The sequence below is a fragment of the Symphodus melops genome, assembly GCF_947650265.1.
Source record: "Symphodus melops genome assembly, chromosome: 11".
Taxonomy (NCBI): Eukaryota; Metazoa; Chordata; class Actinopteri; order Labriformes; family Labridae; genus Symphodus; species Symphodus melops.
In genome coordinates, this window is record NC_136701.1 from 8205480 (window position 1) to 8224908 (window position 19429).

Below are 19429 nucleotides of genomic sequence, written 5' to 3' on the forward strand. Positions count from 1 at the left end.
CGGGATTACTGGAATTCTGCTCTATAAGAGACCAAAAAGGAGAATCATCTGATGTTTCAGAGGCCCAGAACATACATTAATGGATGTTAAATATAATAAGAATTTTAGAGGCTGCATTCTAACTAAAGATGTTGGTGTAGATTTTCTCTTTTTTGATTGGCTGCATCTTTGAATGTAACTCATATTCATCTGAAACTTAAAGCTGCTTGTTAAAAAGACAAAAAATGGTTGTTACCAAAAATGTTACAGTTTTACCTAGACTGCAAGTAACGACTAAAATAGGTGTATTCCCCAAAGCAGTCAGATTTCAAAAATAAATCGATGACTAAATGGGTGTATGTGGTTGTGACCCTGCAGGAGTTTTGAAAGAATAAAAAAAAACATGAGATAACAATATTAAGATGTATATCTTATTTACTGTATAACAAGCCTTTATGTTTGAGTTAAGTTATAATGAGGGGTTAAAATTAGGTATCAAGCTTTTTGTTTTCCCTGCTGCAGTATGTGGTCATGTATTTGTGTAGCAACCTCAAAGGAGGAAGAAAAGCCAGACAGGCTATCCAGCCTCCAGTGACATCACATCATGTCATGTCCTTTTTGAAGACGCATGTGTTTCAGGAAAAACCAGTTTAGAGACATTCTCAAGCTGCCTCCTCCCTCTCTGCCTGCCTTCCTCCTTCGCTTTTCGTGTTTATATGTAGTGAGACGATACCTGGCTTTTAAGATTCTGCTTCTTCTTGTGTTCTTTACCAAACTGATCATGGATTTTTCTCTATCCTTCTCATCGCTCAATGAGAAGCTGAGACCTCGGATCACCACCAGTCCGCAGCTTTTCTCCTCTCTGAACAGACTGGAGGACAGACACAAAGAGTGGGGCTCGCTCAGGAGTCAATCTTCATCCTACCAACAAACGATTCTATCAACTGAACCAAAAATCTCTGAAAATACAGCAGAACCAAGGGATCCAGGGGAACCTGAAGAGCCTGCAGATCAGGAAGATTTTGTCTCTGTTGGTCTAGAAGGAGATTGTGCAGGTCTGGGTATCTTTGACAATTCAAGCCTCCTCACTGATTTAAATTTACAAGATGTGGGTGAAGAGGACCTATTTGAGAGGGACAGCAACACCTCACAGTCTGAGGAGAAGGACACTCCAGGTGAGCTGATCTCCGAGGGGACAGGAGAGTCCACAGAGTCTGTAGCTGGTGAGAGTGGTAGCAGCTCCGTCCAGGGAAGCTACCTAGACGGAACTTTACCAGACCTGATTAGGAGTGGTAGGCCGCTCGGCAGGCGCCGGACTCTGGGACCAGTCTCAGACACGGTAGGATGGCTATCTTTACATTTATGTGTGTGTTTGAAATAATATTAATAATAATACATTTTATTTGATGGTGCTTTTCAAGCCACCCAAGATCATGGGATAAAAGCATCAGACTCTGATAAAAGCATAACATAACAAAGAATATTAAAACCAAACATTGACATAGAAAACAAAAGACAAGTGTAGTGCACAGTGACCAGTTAGAGTAACTATGCTAGTTTAAACAGGTGGGTTTTCAGTTTAGATTTAAAGGTGGAGATGGAATGAGAGAGGTTATTAGTGTCTTGGATGTGTTTAGATCAAACTCAAATGGGCTTGCCAACTAAAAACCTGTTATACAGGGAGGAGATGGCCCTCACTGCCACTATTGTATACAAAACATTTATATAATGCGCAACAGCTGTTTACAGAAAAAGTAGGTAATGATCCTCACACTGATGAAAATGGTCATAATAAATTAGGCTAGACTTCAGAATGCATTAAAACCTCATTGCAGAGATGTCACTGAGGACTTTTAGTGTCTGATAATTGCAGGGTTGAAGGAGATTGTCATAGCTAATGTCATAAAATAAATGTATTCAGTTATACTGATGTGTCTTTAAGCTTTTGCATGTGCATATTTCCTTTGTTTGGACATGTCATACACCTATCCAGTACGACTGGATCTCTTGTCTACAGTTTCACTCAGGAATCCAGATTAGCAGTTTCTGTTTACATTCTGTTAAAATGTCATGAGGTTGTTGTTCTTTCTGTGTGCGGGCCTGCAATTACCTCAACAGAAAAAAAACTTTAAAAAGTACTTCATGTGATATTTAACATCTCAACAGCTGAAAGAAGTGCGCAGAGAAGTGGAGCTGTCTCGGAGGCGAAGTATTAAACTGAAGGCTCAAGTGGACAAACTGCAGGAGAGCAGAGACGGACACGGATGGAGCCAGCATAGACAGAGGGTAAAGGTTACACACAGCATCAGAAATTATTTCAAAGCTGTAGGAATATGAAGGATTATTATAATTTCTTTCCTTTTGATATCCATCATAGGTCACAGAGGAGGTTATGTCTGTTCTGAGACTGCTGCGCCCACTGACACAGCAGGAGTCCAGCCTGCCTGAACCCTCCAATAAGGGAAACCAGCTGGATAGTGCCTTGTTCCAGCTGCAGAATGTGGCTCGAAAACTGGCTGTCAGCTACACCAAACAGGTAAACGCTACACTTGAATTCACTTAAATAAAGCTCACATTTGTATAACATACTTACATTCTCAAAACAAGGTGATTTTATTGGGCATGTTTGTCAAAAAAATATTGCCTTCGAAATAAAGGGGAGAGAAGGAAAATGAAAAAAAGAAATGATGAGCTTCAACTTTCTTGTTTCCTATTAGACCGTTTGTTTGGTACAAAGTTATCTGCACTATTCATAGAAGTGTTCATCTGTGGTGAAAGACAATATATAGTTCGTAACACATAAATGGTTTGTATTGTCAACAAAGTATTTGAATGAGGGAATCCTTAGAATAGAATAAGCCCTGAGGCCCGTACATTGATAGAAATGATCACGCGAGAGGCAAACATGCACTTCTGATGACGCACTTTCTCAGTTGTTCCGTGAAAAGATCTGCAATAACTATGCCCAGGAGTCAAATCACAGCTATGTGGCCTGACGAGGTAAAGATGTCAGAACTAGGACATCTGACGTTTGACATACCAGATTAATACCAGATTGACAATATCACAAGGTGCATGACTGTCAGTGAATAGAGGACAACGTCCTTGTGAAAAGAAAGATACGAGTGAAAACAGTAAGTTTTAGGCAAACAATAATTAGAGTTAAGGAAATAAATAACCTTCCTCCCCCCTCTTGTTCTTTTAAAAGTCCACCTCTGGAGAAGACACAGTGGACAGTGGTATTCTGCAGCAGGCTCTACGGGACAGAGATGAGGCCATAGAGAAGTAAGTACTGTACACAATCACCATCACTTTTTATAAATAATCAATGAGTCAGGGTATAAGGTAAAAAAAAACAAAACAGGAAGCTGAAAGACATGAGTCTATTTAGAGAAATGTGTCATTCTGCTTGTTCTGCTATGTAGGAAAAAGGCCATGGAGGAAGAGCTGCTGAGGAGTAAAACAGAGATGATGATGCTGAACAACCAGGTGCTGGAGGCTGTACAGAAACGTCTAGAGATGTCGCTGGAGCTTGAGGCCTGGAAGGTAAACCTCAGAAAAGTTTAATATCATGCCCAGACAAACAAATGGAGGAATTTTGAAAAGACAGGGTGTGATCATTAAACATGTAAATATGTGACATATAAATGAGAATAATGTTGAGCCAAAATAAGACAGCGGAGAATGTGACAGAAAAGTAAGACAGTATAGACTATCTATTATTACCTATTGTAAAACACAGTGCTAAATACAATTAAAATCCACAGATTACATTCTTCACAATTCAGGCAAAGGCACTACTGCCAGCTGGTTTCCTTCCACAATGTTTTGACCTCAATAATCATTTTGTGAATGCATGGCTCCCTGCCAATTGAAACAGACTCTATAGTGCAGATTAACAGAATATTAACACTTAAAAGACCAGGGATTTAGAAATATTCTATCCATAAATTCATAAATTTAATTTGTATCAGTAAACTTTCTGAGGAGGGAAAGAGCCGCTGAATTACTATAAGTCATACATTTACTAATCATTACTAATGTTTTAGTCCTTTAATGAAAACCAAAAACAGTAACAGTTATCTTGCTGATGCTAAAGAGTGGCTGTAAAAACCAATTTACACACAAAACCCAGTTATAACGTTTTGGGATAGAAGGCTAAATTATAATTGATCAGTGTTCTCCCAAAAAACAACTCTGGTTTCCAATTACTCATTCCTATTTGCAAATTTGTCAGATCAGTTTTTGCCATGCTCTGACAGTCTGTTTGTTTTCCTTTACTCAGGAGGATGTTCAACAGATGATCCACCAGCAGCTGCTGATTCAGCAGCAGGCAGAGCAGAACCAGAAGAAGCCTTCCCGCCTGGGTATCCTTAGGAGAAATAACAAAGCACCCATGCAGAGGCCTTCCAACTTACTTGTGGCTTCACCCATTCCCCCCACAACCAACCTAAACCAAATTTTTGTCTCGAAATCTGCTGCTTCAACTCCCAACACATCTCCTACCCAACTCAACTGGAGAGACAGGCTGAGGAGGGGAACGAAAGGTCGTCAAGAAGACCGAGATGCAGCCGGGCAGGAATCAGATAATGGCATGGGTGACAACTTTGAGGTAGTTTCACTCGACTAACAATAATAATTTGCATTTGCATTTGAATAGAACTGTGATAGTAGATATCATGTTTTTTTAAACACTGTAGAAACTCAATGCTCTGCATTTGTATCTTGAATATTTCTATGTCCTGCTGTAAATAATTTATGTAAAAGCTGCTCCGTTTGTCTTGCTGATTTGTATCAGTTATTGTTGTGAGAATGCACTTGTTGCATTTTCAAGATCAAAACAAAACAACGTGAGATATTTGCATTTTTATTGTATAATATTAGTTTGTACACTCTCAATAATATATAATCCATTATTATATTCATCTTGAACACATTAACATTTACATATGGCATGATCCAGAATGAGTTCAATCATTGTGTTCGACAAACTGAGACATACATAGCACTGCATATATTTACCTGATGACGAGAGAGGCCATGCTCATGTTGACATTGTACAGTCCTGAACAAAAAGCTTTTAATGGGAATAGAAGATCTTTTACAATATTATTGTCATATGTGTTTTGTTTTTTTTATTTTTATTTTGGCCACTGCAGAGCTAAAGACGCCTACATTTAGATGTTGTGGTACAAGATAAATCTATCCTTAAGTTGAGATGATGCTTCTACACCAAATGGAACTTTATGTGAAAGAATTAAATAAAGACATTTTTACCTAACATAATTCAAAACATTTAAGAAGTATGTATTCACATGAACAAACCCCATCTGGCCAAAGAATGTCTCACAATCCCCCCAGGAGGAGTTGAAAAACATTGCTAGGCAGAGGGAAGCCTGGGTTGACTTACTTCACCTGTTGCCACCACATCCCGACCTCAAATAAGGGGAAGAAAATGTATGTAGCAATACATAAAACACTGATTGTAGTAATTATCTAGCATCATGACAGGATGCATTGGTTCGGCTTCATTTTAAGAAAATTCACACAAAACTCAGCTGCAAATCTACAGTTTGCTTGTTGAAGTTGTGGGGTAAAATATCTTTTTCAAGTTTTACAGAAAGTCAGTCTGCAGCTTTTCTCCTTTCTGAACAGACTGGATGACAGACACAAAGAGTGGGGCTCGCTCAGAAGTCAGTCTTCATCCTACTAACAAATGCTTTTATCAACTGAACCAACAATCTTTGAAAATACAGCAGAACCAAGGGATCCAGGGGAACCTGAAGAGGCTGCAGATCAGGAAGTCTGTCTCTGTTGGTCTAGAAGGAGATTGTGCAGGTCTGGGTATCTTTGACAATTCAAGCCTCCTCACTGATTTAAATTTACAAGATGTGGGTGAAGAGGACCTATTTGAGAGGGACAGCAACACCTCACAGTCTGAGGAGAAGGACACTCCAGGTGAGCTGATCTCCAAGGGGACAGGAGAGTCCACAGAGTCAGTAGCTGATGAGAGTGGTAGCAGCTCCTTCCAGGGAAGCTACCGAGACAGAACTTTACCAGACCTGATTAGGAGTGGTAGGTTGCTCGGCAGGCACCGGACCAGTCTCAGACACAGTATGATAGCTATTTTTACATTTATGTGTGCATTTTACACTACTCACAATAAGTTAGGAATATTGTGAGGTCCTCAGTGGGTTTCATACATAAGGTGTTTGTTTCACTTAAAGGATTTTTGGGATAAGGAGGCAATTGTATTAGGGTGATAGAAACACCTCACTTTGTGTTTTCCATGTAACGGTCTCACTGTGTACAGTGTGCCTTACAAATTGGGGCCAATACCAAAAAATAAAAAAAGACAACCCTTTTCAATGTGGCATTAATTTCAACATTCTGTGGGCACAAAAAAATAAGTATTGTCAGTAAGTCATTCTTCTTCAAGTTCATCATTCAAGCAGCCGTGAACACACGACGTCACTTAACGGACAAGTAGCACCACCGCTTCAGGTAGGTGGCAGGCAGTCAGATGTTGCTCGTGAACTTGGTGTATCTCAAAGCGTCATCAGCAGTTTGTCACTTGCAGCAATACACAGAACAACTGACAGTGTTTGTGACAGACCCAGGAGTGAAGCACCATGAGTGATGGACTGCTGTGATGACCAGTAGGTACTGGCAGTAACGTAACAGTGTCTGAGTGCATAGTTATGTACTCAGACACTGTTATGTTACTGCCACACAGTTGCAGGCCTGTTCAATGAAGAGCTTAAACCCTGAATCTGCTGCTTGAAATATCCATCTACCCCTGGGGACTGTATAGTTGTGTATAGTTTTTTAAAGTTTTTTCTTTAATATTCTTTTTTTTTTTTTTACTGTTTTTCTGAATAAATCTGATGTTATTTGCACATTTATGATGTTCATTTGCACAAATACACAATACATATATTTGCACAGATTTGATTACCTCTTCTCTTTGTACTGTCGTGCACTGTTTCCTTTTTTCTACAAGAGCTGCTATTTTTACTTTTTGCTTCTGAAAAAGGAACAATGACAATAAAAGAATTCTGATTCTAAATGCCAGATGTCCGTTGCAGGTGACTCCACTTTACAGTGGACACCGCTGTGACTACTGATGGCACAAGACCATGTGACCTAGACAAAGCAGCAATGGTCTACCATCCGTCCTGTTCACTGATGAGTGTTGTTGTCACCTTGCACAGTCTTGATGGTCGTCAGCCTTGCTTGGAGAAGGCAAGGTGAGTGATACACCAAGGTCAACATGGTCCCCACGGTTCGCTTTGGTGCGGTAGTCCAACAGTGTGGACAGGCATCACCAGTCAGTGCAAAACAGATTTGGTGATTGTAGATGGCTCAGTCATTGCACGTTCTTACCTCAGGGACATCACAGACCCCATCATCATCCCACAATTCCGCCAGCACACCCCCAACTTTCTGTTTTTGAATGATAACGCTCCACCACATCGTGCCAGAATTGTCACAGCTCGACTTCAGGAGGTCAGACTGCCTCATATGCTATGGCCAAAAATGTCCCCTGACCAGAACCCTATAGAGCACGTCTGGGACCAGCTGAAGCAGTGACTGGATGCTTGTACCCACCCCCATGTGACCTGGCAGAACTGCTTGTCGCACTTGTGGAGGAGTAGAACACATTGCCTCAGAACATAATCATGAGGCTAATTAGGAGCATGAGACGTCGCTGTCAAGCTGTCAATGCAGCAAATGGTGAAAACACCCGCGACTGACTTTGTGAAATTTGGTTATTTGGAGCTTTGTTATTATCTCAATTGTTGGGGTAATAAATATTCTACTATTTTACGAAATATTCTTCTCATTTATGAACCATCACTTATTTCATTAAAATTCAGACCAAAAAGGAAAAGCACTCATGTAAATAACAATATCCCTCAATTATTGTGAGTAGTGTAAATGAGAGAAAGGTTGCTAGCATCTTGGATGTGTTTAGATCTAACTTAAATGGGCTTGCCAACTAAAAACCTGTTATACAGGGAAGAGGTGGCCCTAACTGCCACTATTGTATACAAAATATTTATATAATGCACAATGTTACAATGACAATAAAGCTATCTTGACTCTTGACTTTTGAAAAATCAAAACAAAAGCTGTTTACAGATAAAAGTAGGTAGGTAATCACACTGATGAAAATAGTCATGGGGCGGCATTAGCTCAGTCCATAGGGACTTAGGTTGGGAATGAGAGGGTGGCTGGCTCGAGTAACGGTGCGGACCAAATTTGTCTGGTAGCTGGAAAGGTACCTGACCACTCCCTGAGCACTGGGTGCCCCCCCCCCACCAGCTCTGGAGCGCCTGCCGGGGGCTGCTCCGTCACTCTGACGTCTCTCTGATCACTTGCCTGAACACTTAATTTCCCCTCAGGGATCAATAGATTATAAAAAAATAAAATAATTGAATACAAATTAGGCTAGACTTCAGAATGCATTTAAATTCACCACCAGACATAACATCCAGTTCCATTTCTATGCAGACGACCTTCAGCTCTACCTTCCAGTGATCCTGAGCAACCGTTCTGCACTGGGACCTCTTCAAAACTATCTTCAGGACATCAAAGAATGTCTTACACAGAACTTCCTTCATTTAAATGAAGGGAAAACTGGGCAACTGGGCAAATTGAGGTGTTACAGGGCAGAACTGTTCTGCCCTGACTTAACACAAAAATCACCCTGTTTTAACCCTGTAGCACCTCAATTTGCTCCCTCTGTGAGAAACCTGGGTGTTATATTAGACAACAGACTGAAATATGACAAACAAATAAGTGCAGTGGTAAAGGTGAGTTTTTTCCACCTATGAGTCCTTGCCATGGTCAAACCATTCTTGTCCCAAGCGGACCTTGAAAAGGCCATTTAAAAATCAGCTTCATCAGCTCGCAAATAGACTACTGCAATGCCCTTTATGCTGGACTCAACCACTCTCTCCTCCAAAAGCTCCAACTGGTACAGAATGCAGCAGCAAACCTTCTCTCGGGCACCTCCAAACACTTGCACATCACACCAGTCCTCTGTTCCCTTCACTGGCTCCCGGTGTGGTACAGGGTGGACTTCAAAGTCCTTCTATTTGTGTTTAAAGCCATTCATGTGTGCCCTCTATAACCCAGTCAGGAATCTGCGCTCCACAGATCTCACCACCTTGGTCATCCCTAGGTCCAAGGGGGGATTTATTCAGGCTTGCATTTCAAACATTGGAATTGTTGGAATAATTGGACTGTTGCACTTTTATTTTTATTTTACCATTGTGTTTTAATCTTGTTTTTACACTTCAATGCACTTTGTGCACCTTTTTGTGGTGCAGCTGTGTCTGCAGCTCTTTCATGTCACCATTGTGTTTTAATTATGTTTTAGTAGTATTGCTTTTGTTCTTGTTTTTACCCTGGAAAGCACCTTGTGCACCATTTGGTACTGGAAGGTGCTATACGAATAAAATTTGATTGATTGATTGATTGATAAACCCCATCGCAGAGATTTCACTGAGGACTCCCAGTATCTGATACTTGCAAGGTTGAAGGAGATTGTCATAGTCATAAAATGAATGTATTCAGTTATCTGATGTGTCTTTAAGTGTGTTTTCAATAATGCATTTGCATGTGCACATTTTCTTTGTTCGGACGTGTTGTCATACACCTTATCCGGTACGACTCTATCTTTTGTCGACAGTTACAGGCTCAGGTGGACAAACTGCAGGAGAGCAGAGATGGACAGGGATGGAGCCAGCACTGAGAGAGTTTCTCAGAATTTCTTTCTTTTTGATATCCATCACAGGTCAAAGAGGAGATTATGTCTGTCTGTATCTTCTGAGACTGCTGCGCCCGCTGACGTAGCAGGAGTCCAGCCTTTAGGTGGGGAGAGGGGTAATAGCGTCATCAGTTGGGCATGCTCCTTCATCTGCGTGTCCTTGATAGGCCCACAACACAAGATCAATGGCAACACCTGGCGTCCCAGGTGAGCCTCCTTCTGCTTTTACCTCTCTTTACTGTTCTTTGTATCCCAGTTGGTGCCTTTTCTTTTAATCCACTGCCTCTGACAATGATCTGATGGCTTTCCTGAGGGACTGTCCCCGAACTCCCATCCTCTTCAGGAGCTTGGTTGTGGATGTAGCGACAAATCCTCTGCACCCAACCTCTACGGGGAGCATCTGTGTACGCCAGCCTGGTGTACTTAATTTTCATTTCATTTCATTCATTTGAACAGGGGCAGTGTACAATATACATTAACCTCAGAAAGGAGAGATGCATTGTACCAGGTTGCAGCACTTGTGCTAATTTCCACCTGCAGTCCCTGCTTAAGCTTTTTTCATTCATATGCTTCACTCACTGTAGCCTCCCATGATACAGCTCCATGACGAACGGGGATTTCTGTGAGATTGACCGCAAAATAAGATCAGACCTGAGATTGGTGTTCAAGATCTCAGGTGGAAACTTGAGTCGCTGATCAAAATCAAGCTGCATTTTCCAGTCCCTTGCGGCATCTAAGAGGGCGCTATCCTTTCTTGCTACTGGTTTACTTGGGACTTGTCCTGCTCTCATGAAGGGGCTAGTGGATGGATGTCTGGATGTTGGGTGAGGGAGGGAATTGGTGGTTTGCCTCCAAGTCTTACGACAATCACCATCAGCTTTTATAAACAATCAATGAGTCAGGATTTAAGTTAGAAATAGGAAGTTGAAAGTCACGAGTCTATTTAGAGAAATGTGTCATTCAGTCTGTTCTGCTATGAAGGAAAAAGGCCATGGATGTCATGTTTTTTAAACACTGTAGAAACTAATGCTCAGCATGTTTCTTTATTTCTATGTACTGCTGTAAATAATCTATGTAAAAACTGCTCCATTTGTCTTGCTGATTTGTATCAGTTGTGAGAAGCCCATGTTGCCTACACTTGCGCTTGTTGCATTATCAAGATTAAAACACAACTTGAGGTTTGCTTTTTTATTGTATAATATTAGTTTGTATTCTTTTTATAATATATAATACAATCTTATATTCATCTTGAACACAATACAATTTACATATGGCATTATCTGGAATGAGTTCCATCGTGTGTTCGACAAACTGAGACATACATAGCACTGCAGATTTTTATCTGATGACGAGAGAAGGCATGCTCATATTGACATTGTACAGTCCTGAACAAAAAGCTTTTAATGGGAATAAATGATCTTTTACAATGTTATTTTTCTATATATATATTTTGCCCATCAAAGACTCTGAAGCAGGGCCTGCATTCAAATGTTGTGCAACAAAACAAATGTCTTAAATTTGAGATGGCGCTTCTACACCAAATGGAACTTTATTTGCGAGAATTAAATAAAGACATTTTCACCTAACATAATTCAAAGCTTTTACGAAGTATGTATTCACATGAACAAACATACCCCATCTGGCCAAAGAATGGCAATCCTCCAGTTGAAAAACATAGCAAGGCAGAGGGAAGTCTGGGTTGATTTACTTCATATGTTGCCACCACATCCCGACCTCAGGAAGAAAATATATGTATACATACATAAAACACTGATTGTAGTAATTATCTAATGTACATCCTCATTGGTTAGGGTTTTTTTTGTTTTTTTTTAAAGGAAATTCACACAAATTGGCAACCCAGCTGCCAATCTACAGTCTGTTTGTTGAAGTTGGGGTGTAAATATTTTTTTTCAAGTTTTACAGAAATGGAAAAGGAGCTCTCGACAAAAGAGGCACATCAAATCACAACAACCCACATATTCATACAGATGGCAGTTTCACTACTGGACTGTACACTTTAAAACTCATGGAAACAGAAAAGATTAACACTGTTACAATAAGTAAACAACAAATTTTTTGCAGCATATATTAGTCATAACCATATAGTGCCTCAGTTTTACATACACATTAGATACAGATAATAAATCATTAAGAGGTTTGATCAAAATACTGATCCTCTACACACAACAGCATTACCACAGCTTGTTTCCATACAGACAAGATAATAGTTCACAAATAATTCTTACCATATCCAAGTGTAACCTGAGATATTCAGGGAACAGATTGTGAATACTGCTTTTGCTGGGATTTCATTGATGATTATGTTGGCATCAAAATACAAACCTGCACTCTTGATGGCCTCGAGTTGGAACAAAGTAACTGACCTGAAAATCCTTAACTCTAAAATAGAGCAGATGTACAGAGGAGGGAGATGTGAGGAGCCAGGTTCCAGACCAAAATATTCAATCCATGAAGTTTGTCAACATTGAAACAAGTTTTGAAAACCAACCACCTGTACACATAAAGCCCATATAACTGCATACAGAGCTTGAAGGACTGAACACTATACCAAAAATAACTCATTTTTGCTTCCTCCTTCCTCTTCAGCCATTGACTATTAGAAATACAATGGTACAATGGTTAATCCAGTGATGTCAAAACTTAAAGATCCAACTTTCTGCTGGTTCACTCCAGTAACCCCACATTCTACTTGGCCTAAAAAGTAATTTATATTATGCAAGCATAGATGTTTAGAGAAAGCACTGGGCGAATAAAGTTTCTTTGTATTAGTAACCCGCAAACCTCCCATTATGTTAAACTTAAAACCTTTCCAAGTGCTATTTTCTACCAACAGAAAAAAATATTTAAAAAAAATCTAAAAACCAGCCATACTAATTGTAATACCTGGCTAGCAGGTACTGCAAAACAATGAAAAGTTCACCTTCTTTACGCTACACACACTTGAAGGGAAATACTGACTGTTTAAAAGGGCGAGTTTGGTCCAGTGTTGGCAGCTATTAATGACCCCACTCGTTGTTGCTGAAGCTGCTTAATTGTCCCTTTTTAGTGAGAGGATGCTGAGAGGTGCTTAGCACAGAAAAATTGTTTTGCAACATTTGGCAAGACTCAGCTAGGACTGAAGAAAGGAGATGATGGAGCTGATGAAATCTAAGGGTTTATCTGCATGGATCCAGTGGCTTGCATCTGGGATGTACTGGATGTCAGCCATGGGGAAGAGTCTCTGGATTTCTGGGTAGTCTTCAGAGCTGCATCAGGATTTAAGACAAGGAGAATTGGGTGTGAGAATACCAGGCAAAGCAAGGATTGTGTTTGTGCAAAAGATATGGAAAGGGAAAGGGTGAAAAGAAGGCAATGCTACAATCAAAAATGTGAAATGTACAATCTGTGTGTTTTTTACCTTATATAAGCAGAGCTTGCTCCACCTAGAAACAGCGTAGGTCCTTCAAAGGCGCTGTCAAAGCTAGGGAAGCTCATGATGTTATCAAGGTGTGCCGAGATGGCCTCCAAGTTGACCCTCCAGGCATAATGCCCATTCTGCTCTACCAGGTTAGTGAGCAGAAACTGACGCACTGAGCGCTCCTAAGGGAGGAAAGAGCAGTTTAAGACTAGTCAAATTACAAATTTAGCTGTTTTGAGGCAACTATGTTCTGCATAAAAGCTCGAAAAACACACTTTAAGCCACATGACAACCACCAGGCAGTAGGCAGACACAGTATTCTCTACAAGCTGGTAGAGAATACATGAGCTTAAAAGCCAAATACTTTCTAAGATGTTGTTCGAGACTTAGGGCTTCATTCACTAAGAATGGATTGCATCTGCTCGTGTGCTCCAGCTATCTGCGTGCTAAGTTCTCATGCCTATTGGAACTGTTTTGTCCACATAAAGAGGATGAGCTAGGAGAAGAGGGAACACTTTTTCAGGTTTTATCTCTATGCCACAAGTGACTCTGTCACGCCTCCAAACTGTCTCCACAGATAAATGCAAGATGCTGACCATTGGACAATTTAATCCTTACTTATATTAATATTAGTAATGTAATAATTAAACACTGTTTAAACAGGAGTATTTTTGCTGGTGGTGTGCGTGAATTGGAGCCTTTTTTGCATTTAGGTTTACTAGAGACCAGTTTCCACCGGGTGGTCCTGTTCGTCTCCGTACGGCACGCATTTTGCTGCATTTCCAAAGACTAATCCGAGGAAAGATTCCCAAATAACCGACCCGTAGTGTCCTACTTTTTCGGACTCTTCGGTTGAGGTGCCAAGAATGTTGAGCCTACCCGAAAAGGTGGAGCTAAACACTGCAGTCCGTTGATTGGTCAAAAGAATTGCCACTGTGACAACGGTAAACACAACGGTAAACACCATGTTTAAATACACAGCTAATTGTTTACATCTGTTTATTTCTTCTCACGGCACACAGCTTGATAGAGTTCAGTAATAAAGAGCCACATGTCAGTGACAAAGTAGATGGACTGCTGGATGTCTTCCAGCATTGGTTTTGTTTGTGTCACGTTTTTCTCCTTTGTTGAATTTATTGGTTAGATGCTATCATGTGACACTATTACGTCGCTGACATGGCTATCGGCATCCAGCTCACACGCCGCCTATCAAATAGGGCACGGGTGGCTGTGGAAACACAAACAGGACCAGGCTTGACCGAACCAACTCGTACAGTCCTTACTGGACTGCTGAGTAGAAACGGGGTTTTGTATAGCAAGAGGACAATAAAACAATGACAAAAAATGACTTTGAGGCTTGCGGGGTATCATGGGAGTGAAAATGAACTAATTCCCTGTTGAATCAATACAAACTAGCGAAACCAACCTGAGGCAGACAACATGTGTACTAACGATGTATTGAAGTATAATTTACATCACATTTTTATCAAAGCAACACAGACAGTAACATAACAGCAGCTTTCAGTAGCAGCTAGCATTAGCTTATGCAGCAATCTTTGACATAACATCTGGTGTTTCTTTGAAGACGATAAATATTTTGTGTCTATCATGGCAGCTTTTCATGGCGACAAACCATGGCAACTAACTAAGTACTGACCTTGACCAAACTACGGAGCTGATCTTCAGCCATCCGCCTGGCGGTGGAACGCGGGATGTCACTGAAGATCTTCACCTCCTGCATGGCCTTGATGTAATAGTGGAAGTTTGTGCGTGAGGTGGTCTGCGCCGGACTAATGTCTACCACCACTAAACTCTCCACTAAACCAGGCTACGAACCCGAAGACAAGAGAGAGAAAAAAGATTTCAAACCAGTGTCAAACAGAAAGAGGACAGCAAGGTTTGAAATAAGAGTAGAAGAGGATTATTAAGTTCAGAGTTGACAAAGGTGAGCAGTGAGAAATGTGTCTTCATCATGTCCAAAAAAAGGACTGTAAAGTTCTTTTTCTTTTTTACATGTACAAAGAACATGAGATCATCATGGGTGACACAGGTAAAAGAGTATTCTTTTACACATTATGATATAATGTGATACTATTCAAGGACAAACAAACCATTTTTCCCAGCGTTCAATGCCCATTTAGCGTGACTATCTCATAGTGTTGATGATGAATATAATCATTTCAAACTGTGTACACCTGTGAAACATTACCCATGACATCCCAAGCATTACAACAAAACAGAAAAACACAAACAAAAGAATTCCAAGTCTGAAATTCAAATAAGGGTTCCTTCCATGCTAAGTTTCAGTACAGTTATTTTTTTTATCTTAATGTTCTGCAAAGGAAATAAACATCAGACCGGTTGAGAGCGGGGTTTTTAGGCCGCCATTCACTTCAGCACCACTGGAAGTTTGTAAAGTTCATTTCCAATGATATATGGTCGACTGCTTACCTGTGTCAGGGCAGTCGTCATTGCCGTTTTCCCGCCCATGCTGTGTCCGATGAGGACACATTTCTCAATGCGGAGTTGGGCAAGAAGGTGTTTCAAGTCATTGGCCATCGCTTCATAGGTGAGCTCTGGGCTGTGTGGGCTGTTGCCATGGTTACGGGCATCTACAGTCAACACCTATCTAGACAAAAGACAGTTAGGACTCTTGGAATGGGGGTGGAGGGTGTAGTAGAGAGCTATCTGCTTTTTGTTTCTAGAGAGAGAGAGAGAGAGAGATCAATTTAACAAATGCAGTATTGTGTACATGAGGTGAAAGTTTGTTCAAGCCCACAAGGGAGCAGAGTATCTTGTCAGAATGTAATACAACATTACAGACTGCTGAGAAGTCGCATCAACTCACTGCTAGCGCCACAATGATTAATTGTTCTGTCTACAACTGCTTTTATAAATGGGCTAGTGTATGTTGCTTAGAAAGAAACCATCAAGATAAATTGTTGTGGATCTAAAAAAGACAAATGTGATGTCTTCATCGCTGCATTACCTTTCGGCCTGTGCGCTGCACCAAAGACTTCGCAATGGAATGGAAGTTAGATTTGCTGCCAAAAAGGCCATGGAGAAACACCAAGGGAGTGCTGTCTCCTTTCCCATCAAATACATCATAGGTCAGGTTGACTGGGCTGAAGGAAAAAACAACAACATACGCATACATTTATTATAGTCTTCCACGTTTATGCCTGTGTTGGGAGTTATGCCACTACTTTTGCAGAAAGTCTATGCAATTCAACGCAAAGTAGTTACATGGACTCAAAGTGAAAACACTTGTATTTGCAAGTAGCCCATTCAAACAGGATATCAGGAGACACTATTTCAAAAAAGAAGGTGGTGGAAGCATTGTATGGTGATTTGGGACTTTATCTGGTTTAATTTCTTAGCTGAAGAGTACGTTTTCATTTTATTGTTCTAGTTGTATACAATTGCCTACTACTGAAATATTGCACAAGCAGATGATAACAGCAAGTGTGCATACGTGAAGGTAGGCTATTAGACAGCACTAATGATAGCGAGGTTTACCAGTTAAATAAGTAACTCAGTTTGCACGTAGCATAGCATACACCACATACAAAAAAAATGTAGCTAGCCTGGAAAAACGTATCATATTTATTAACAGAGGGATGCTTTTATCTTGCTACGATAAAAGCTCAACTGCCAAACCTCTTGCTAACCAGATGGCTAAATGTCCTTTATCTAAATACCTTTAGGATAACAGACACGACACCTCGTAACGAAAGAGATTTAGGGGAGGAGCAGTCTTCTGTCATTTCTCCCCTGCACCACACTACATCTCGGTCTGATAGAGGGCATCAGTTAGCCGGTAAGCTAGCAGGGTACCTGGATGAACTGGCTGTTCGGACGATGGGAGCAACCCCACACACATCCTGAAGTCCGGGAACTGAACGACCGGACAGCCGGCCGCATAGCAATCCCCTCTGGATCAGGCGACACAAAGCACTCATGGCAGCATATGTTCCGTTACAACTTTAACAAGGGCACCAGAGACTCGGAGAGTGTACGAGAATCCAAGCACAGCGCCTCCAAGAGGTCGCAAAGGAAGGGAGCGTCATTCAATCAACAGCTGATAATGGTGCGTCATGACGTTAGACGTCGACATGTAGGCGGAAACAGATTCTGTATCCCCATGTTAAGTTTCACAGGCCCCGTAGGCACAATGAGTAAAACAAAAACAGTAGAACCAACCAATGAACCGAACAAACCGAAAAAAGCAAAACTAGGCCTAGTGCAACATAGAGACAGTCTGAGGGTTTTGTTTGACCTTACCCAACTTCAAAACACAGAAATTAGGATAAGTAAACAAGCTAGGAGTATTACGGAAGCCGAAAACGGCCATTGATCTTCCTTTTTTCATGCTGTTATCTTGTTATAACGACTTATTATCTCGATATAACAATGATTGTTTTCTCGTGATAACGAATTAATGTCTATCGTTATCTCAATATCACAAAATTTGTTTTCTCGTGATGACAAAATAATGATTTTGTTATCTCAGTATAGCCTAACATAAAGTCACAAAGTGTGTTCATTGATAATCTTTTAGTCTGATTTTTGCGCACTGATTAATGTGATTGCCTATAGACTGGTATAGTGATGATGTATTTTTATAGGCCAACCCGAAAAAATGGCGCCGGTGGTTGCTTCGAAAATTCGCCTATGGGATTTTTGCATTGGATTTTGGATCATTGCAGAAAATAAGCTCTGTGTCAAACACACGTTTCTGATACATAATTGTTTTGTTCAGCGGGATAATCTTTACGGATGAACATCATTTATATGAAGTTTGAAGAGTTAATGCAGCCGAGAGAAGTAAAAAGCTAACGTTATGTGCTCGCGAACTACACCGCGGTCGGCTTGTAATGACGTCACGACTGTTATGCTTCATCGATCTAATCAGCGGATTTGACAAGATAGCTAAACGTTAGCTTAATAAGTTGTTTATGAACCTAATATTTACAAGAGCACTGAAAAACATGACTAGAGGCTGGAAGGAGGATTAGGGAGAGAGTTCCAGGCGTGATGACGTGTAATGTCTGTGACAACCACTGTAGTTTCAGTTAGCTACTCGTTAGCAACCGCCGTTTAAAGTTTGCGTAAAAACTTTAAAATTCACAAGTGGGGTCTTAGCGCACGTAATTTATCTCGTCTAACAAAACATCAATATCTCTTCAGCTTGTGTGAACCACAGATCTTATTTCAGGCGTCTAACCACAAACCCATTCAAAATCCCCATTGACTTTTAGAGGTTAGAACCACAGCACTAAAATGCTAACTCACTTCCTGGTTTTAGGACTCAAAACTACACCAGTCTATAGAACTGCCATTGTCTTGTCAAGGTTTGTCCCAGGGAGGTGAAAATGGCAGTCACATTATGGATCTACGGAAGCCAAGAACGGCCATTGATTTTTCTTTTTTTTTTTTCATGCTCTTTTATCTCGTTATAATGACTTATTATTGTTTTCTCGTGTTAACGAATAAATGTATTTCGTTATTTTGACGTAGTAAAAATTGTTTTCTTGGGATAACAAATTAATAAATGAGTGTTCATATTGGCTTCAGAAACGACTGGGAACTTCTACAGTACGCGCCCAATGATTTCAACACAACGGCTTCCGTTGATACTGACTGAGCTGTAACCGACAGTAAGTTTACACTGTAGGTTTGTTTGTTCACTGAACTGTCTTTGTTTAGGGGCTAACGGTTAGCAGATAGATTAATCGGTGTATAGGTACCAGATCAGCTCGGGTTTCTCGCCTGCTAGTGATGTCACACAAAATAATTTGAGAGTTTATACAGTTTTCACGTTTTTGTGGGTCTTTTGTAATAACAACTATAATATCATTAATTCTGCACCTAAACGGCATTAAAGAAACTGATTAAAAGTCAAAGCCAAAGTCAAGGAACTATCTATGCCACAATCCTTTGTAAATAATATCAGGGTTTTTTTTTCTGTTAAGTGACTTTTGTTGTTAAAGAGTGTATACTGTTATGCAAGTGTTGTAGTATCTTGAAGTTTGTGTCCTGGAAAATAGAAACAACATTCACAGTGGTGTGACAAATATATTAGTGCATTTCGTGATAGCTAACTAACTAGCGAGCCTGCTAACAAGACTTATCTGTTCGCATCAAGGTTCGCAAACAAGGCACAGAGGGGTGGGAACTACACCAGTGTAGGTACCAGAACAGCTTGGGTGACTAGATCGGCTTGGGGTCCTGCGCCTGCTAGTGACGTCACA

At 40.6% G+C, this 19429-nt stretch overlaps 2 protein-coding genes across 2 annotated transcripts; one reads left to right on the forward strand and one right to left on the reverse strand.

The window, feature by feature from the left end:
• The first annotated feature begins 180 nt into the window (after positions 1-180).
• On the forward strand, positions 181-5265 carry bicdl2l (bicaudal-D-related protein 2-like). The gene is made up of 6 exons (XM_079356045.1): positions 181-1318; positions 2146-2265; positions 2357-2515; positions 3188-3264; positions 3405-3525; positions 4265-5265. The coding sequence occupies exons 1-6, from the start codon at positions 608-610 to the stop codon at positions 4607-4609; spliced, it is 1533 nt and encodes a 510-aa protein (XP_079212171.1). The 5' UTR covers positions 181-607; the 3' UTR covers positions 4610-5265.
• Positions 5266-10930: 5665 nt separating this feature from the next.
• Positions 10931-17360, reverse strand: abhd11 (abhydrolase domain containing 11). The gene is made up of 6 exons (XM_079355443.1): positions 17013-17360; positions 16165-16300; positions 15627-15800; positions 14833-15003; positions 13176-13357; positions 10931-13023 (listed from the first exon to the last, which is right to left on the reverse strand). Exons 1-6 carry the CDS (start codon positions 17135-17137, stop codon positions 12888-12890), a joined length of 924 nt encoding a protein of 307 aa, XP_079211569.1. The 5' UTR covers positions 17138-17360; the 3' UTR covers positions 10931-12887.
• Between the last annotated feature and the right edge of the window lie 2069 nt (positions 17361-19429).

Coding starts and splice junctions, on each gene's coding strand:
- bicdl2l (XM_079356045.1), top strand. CDS start 608: ATGTGTTTCAGGAAAAACCAGTTTAGAGACATTCTCAAGCTGCCTCCT. Junction 2,266..2,356: donor GGAGCCAGCATAGACAGAGG/GTAAAGGTTACA, acceptor TATCCATCATAG/GTCACAGAGGAGGTTATGTC. Junction 3,526..4,264: donor TGGAGCTTGAGGCCTGGAAG/GTAAACCTCAGA, acceptor TCCTTTACTCAG/GAGGATGTTCAACAGATGAT.
- abhd11 (XM_079355443.1), bottom strand. CDS start 17,137: ATGAGTGCTTTGTGTCGCCTGATCCAGAGGGGATTGCTATGCGGCCGG. Junction 16,301..17,012: donor CGAACAGCCAGTTCATCCAG/GTACCCTGCTAG, acceptor TTTTTCCTTCAG/CCCAGTCAACCTGACCTATG. Junction 13,024..13,175: donor GCAAGCTCTGCTTATATAAG/GTAAAAAACACA, acceptor ATCCTGATGCAG/CTCTGAAGACTACCCAGAAA.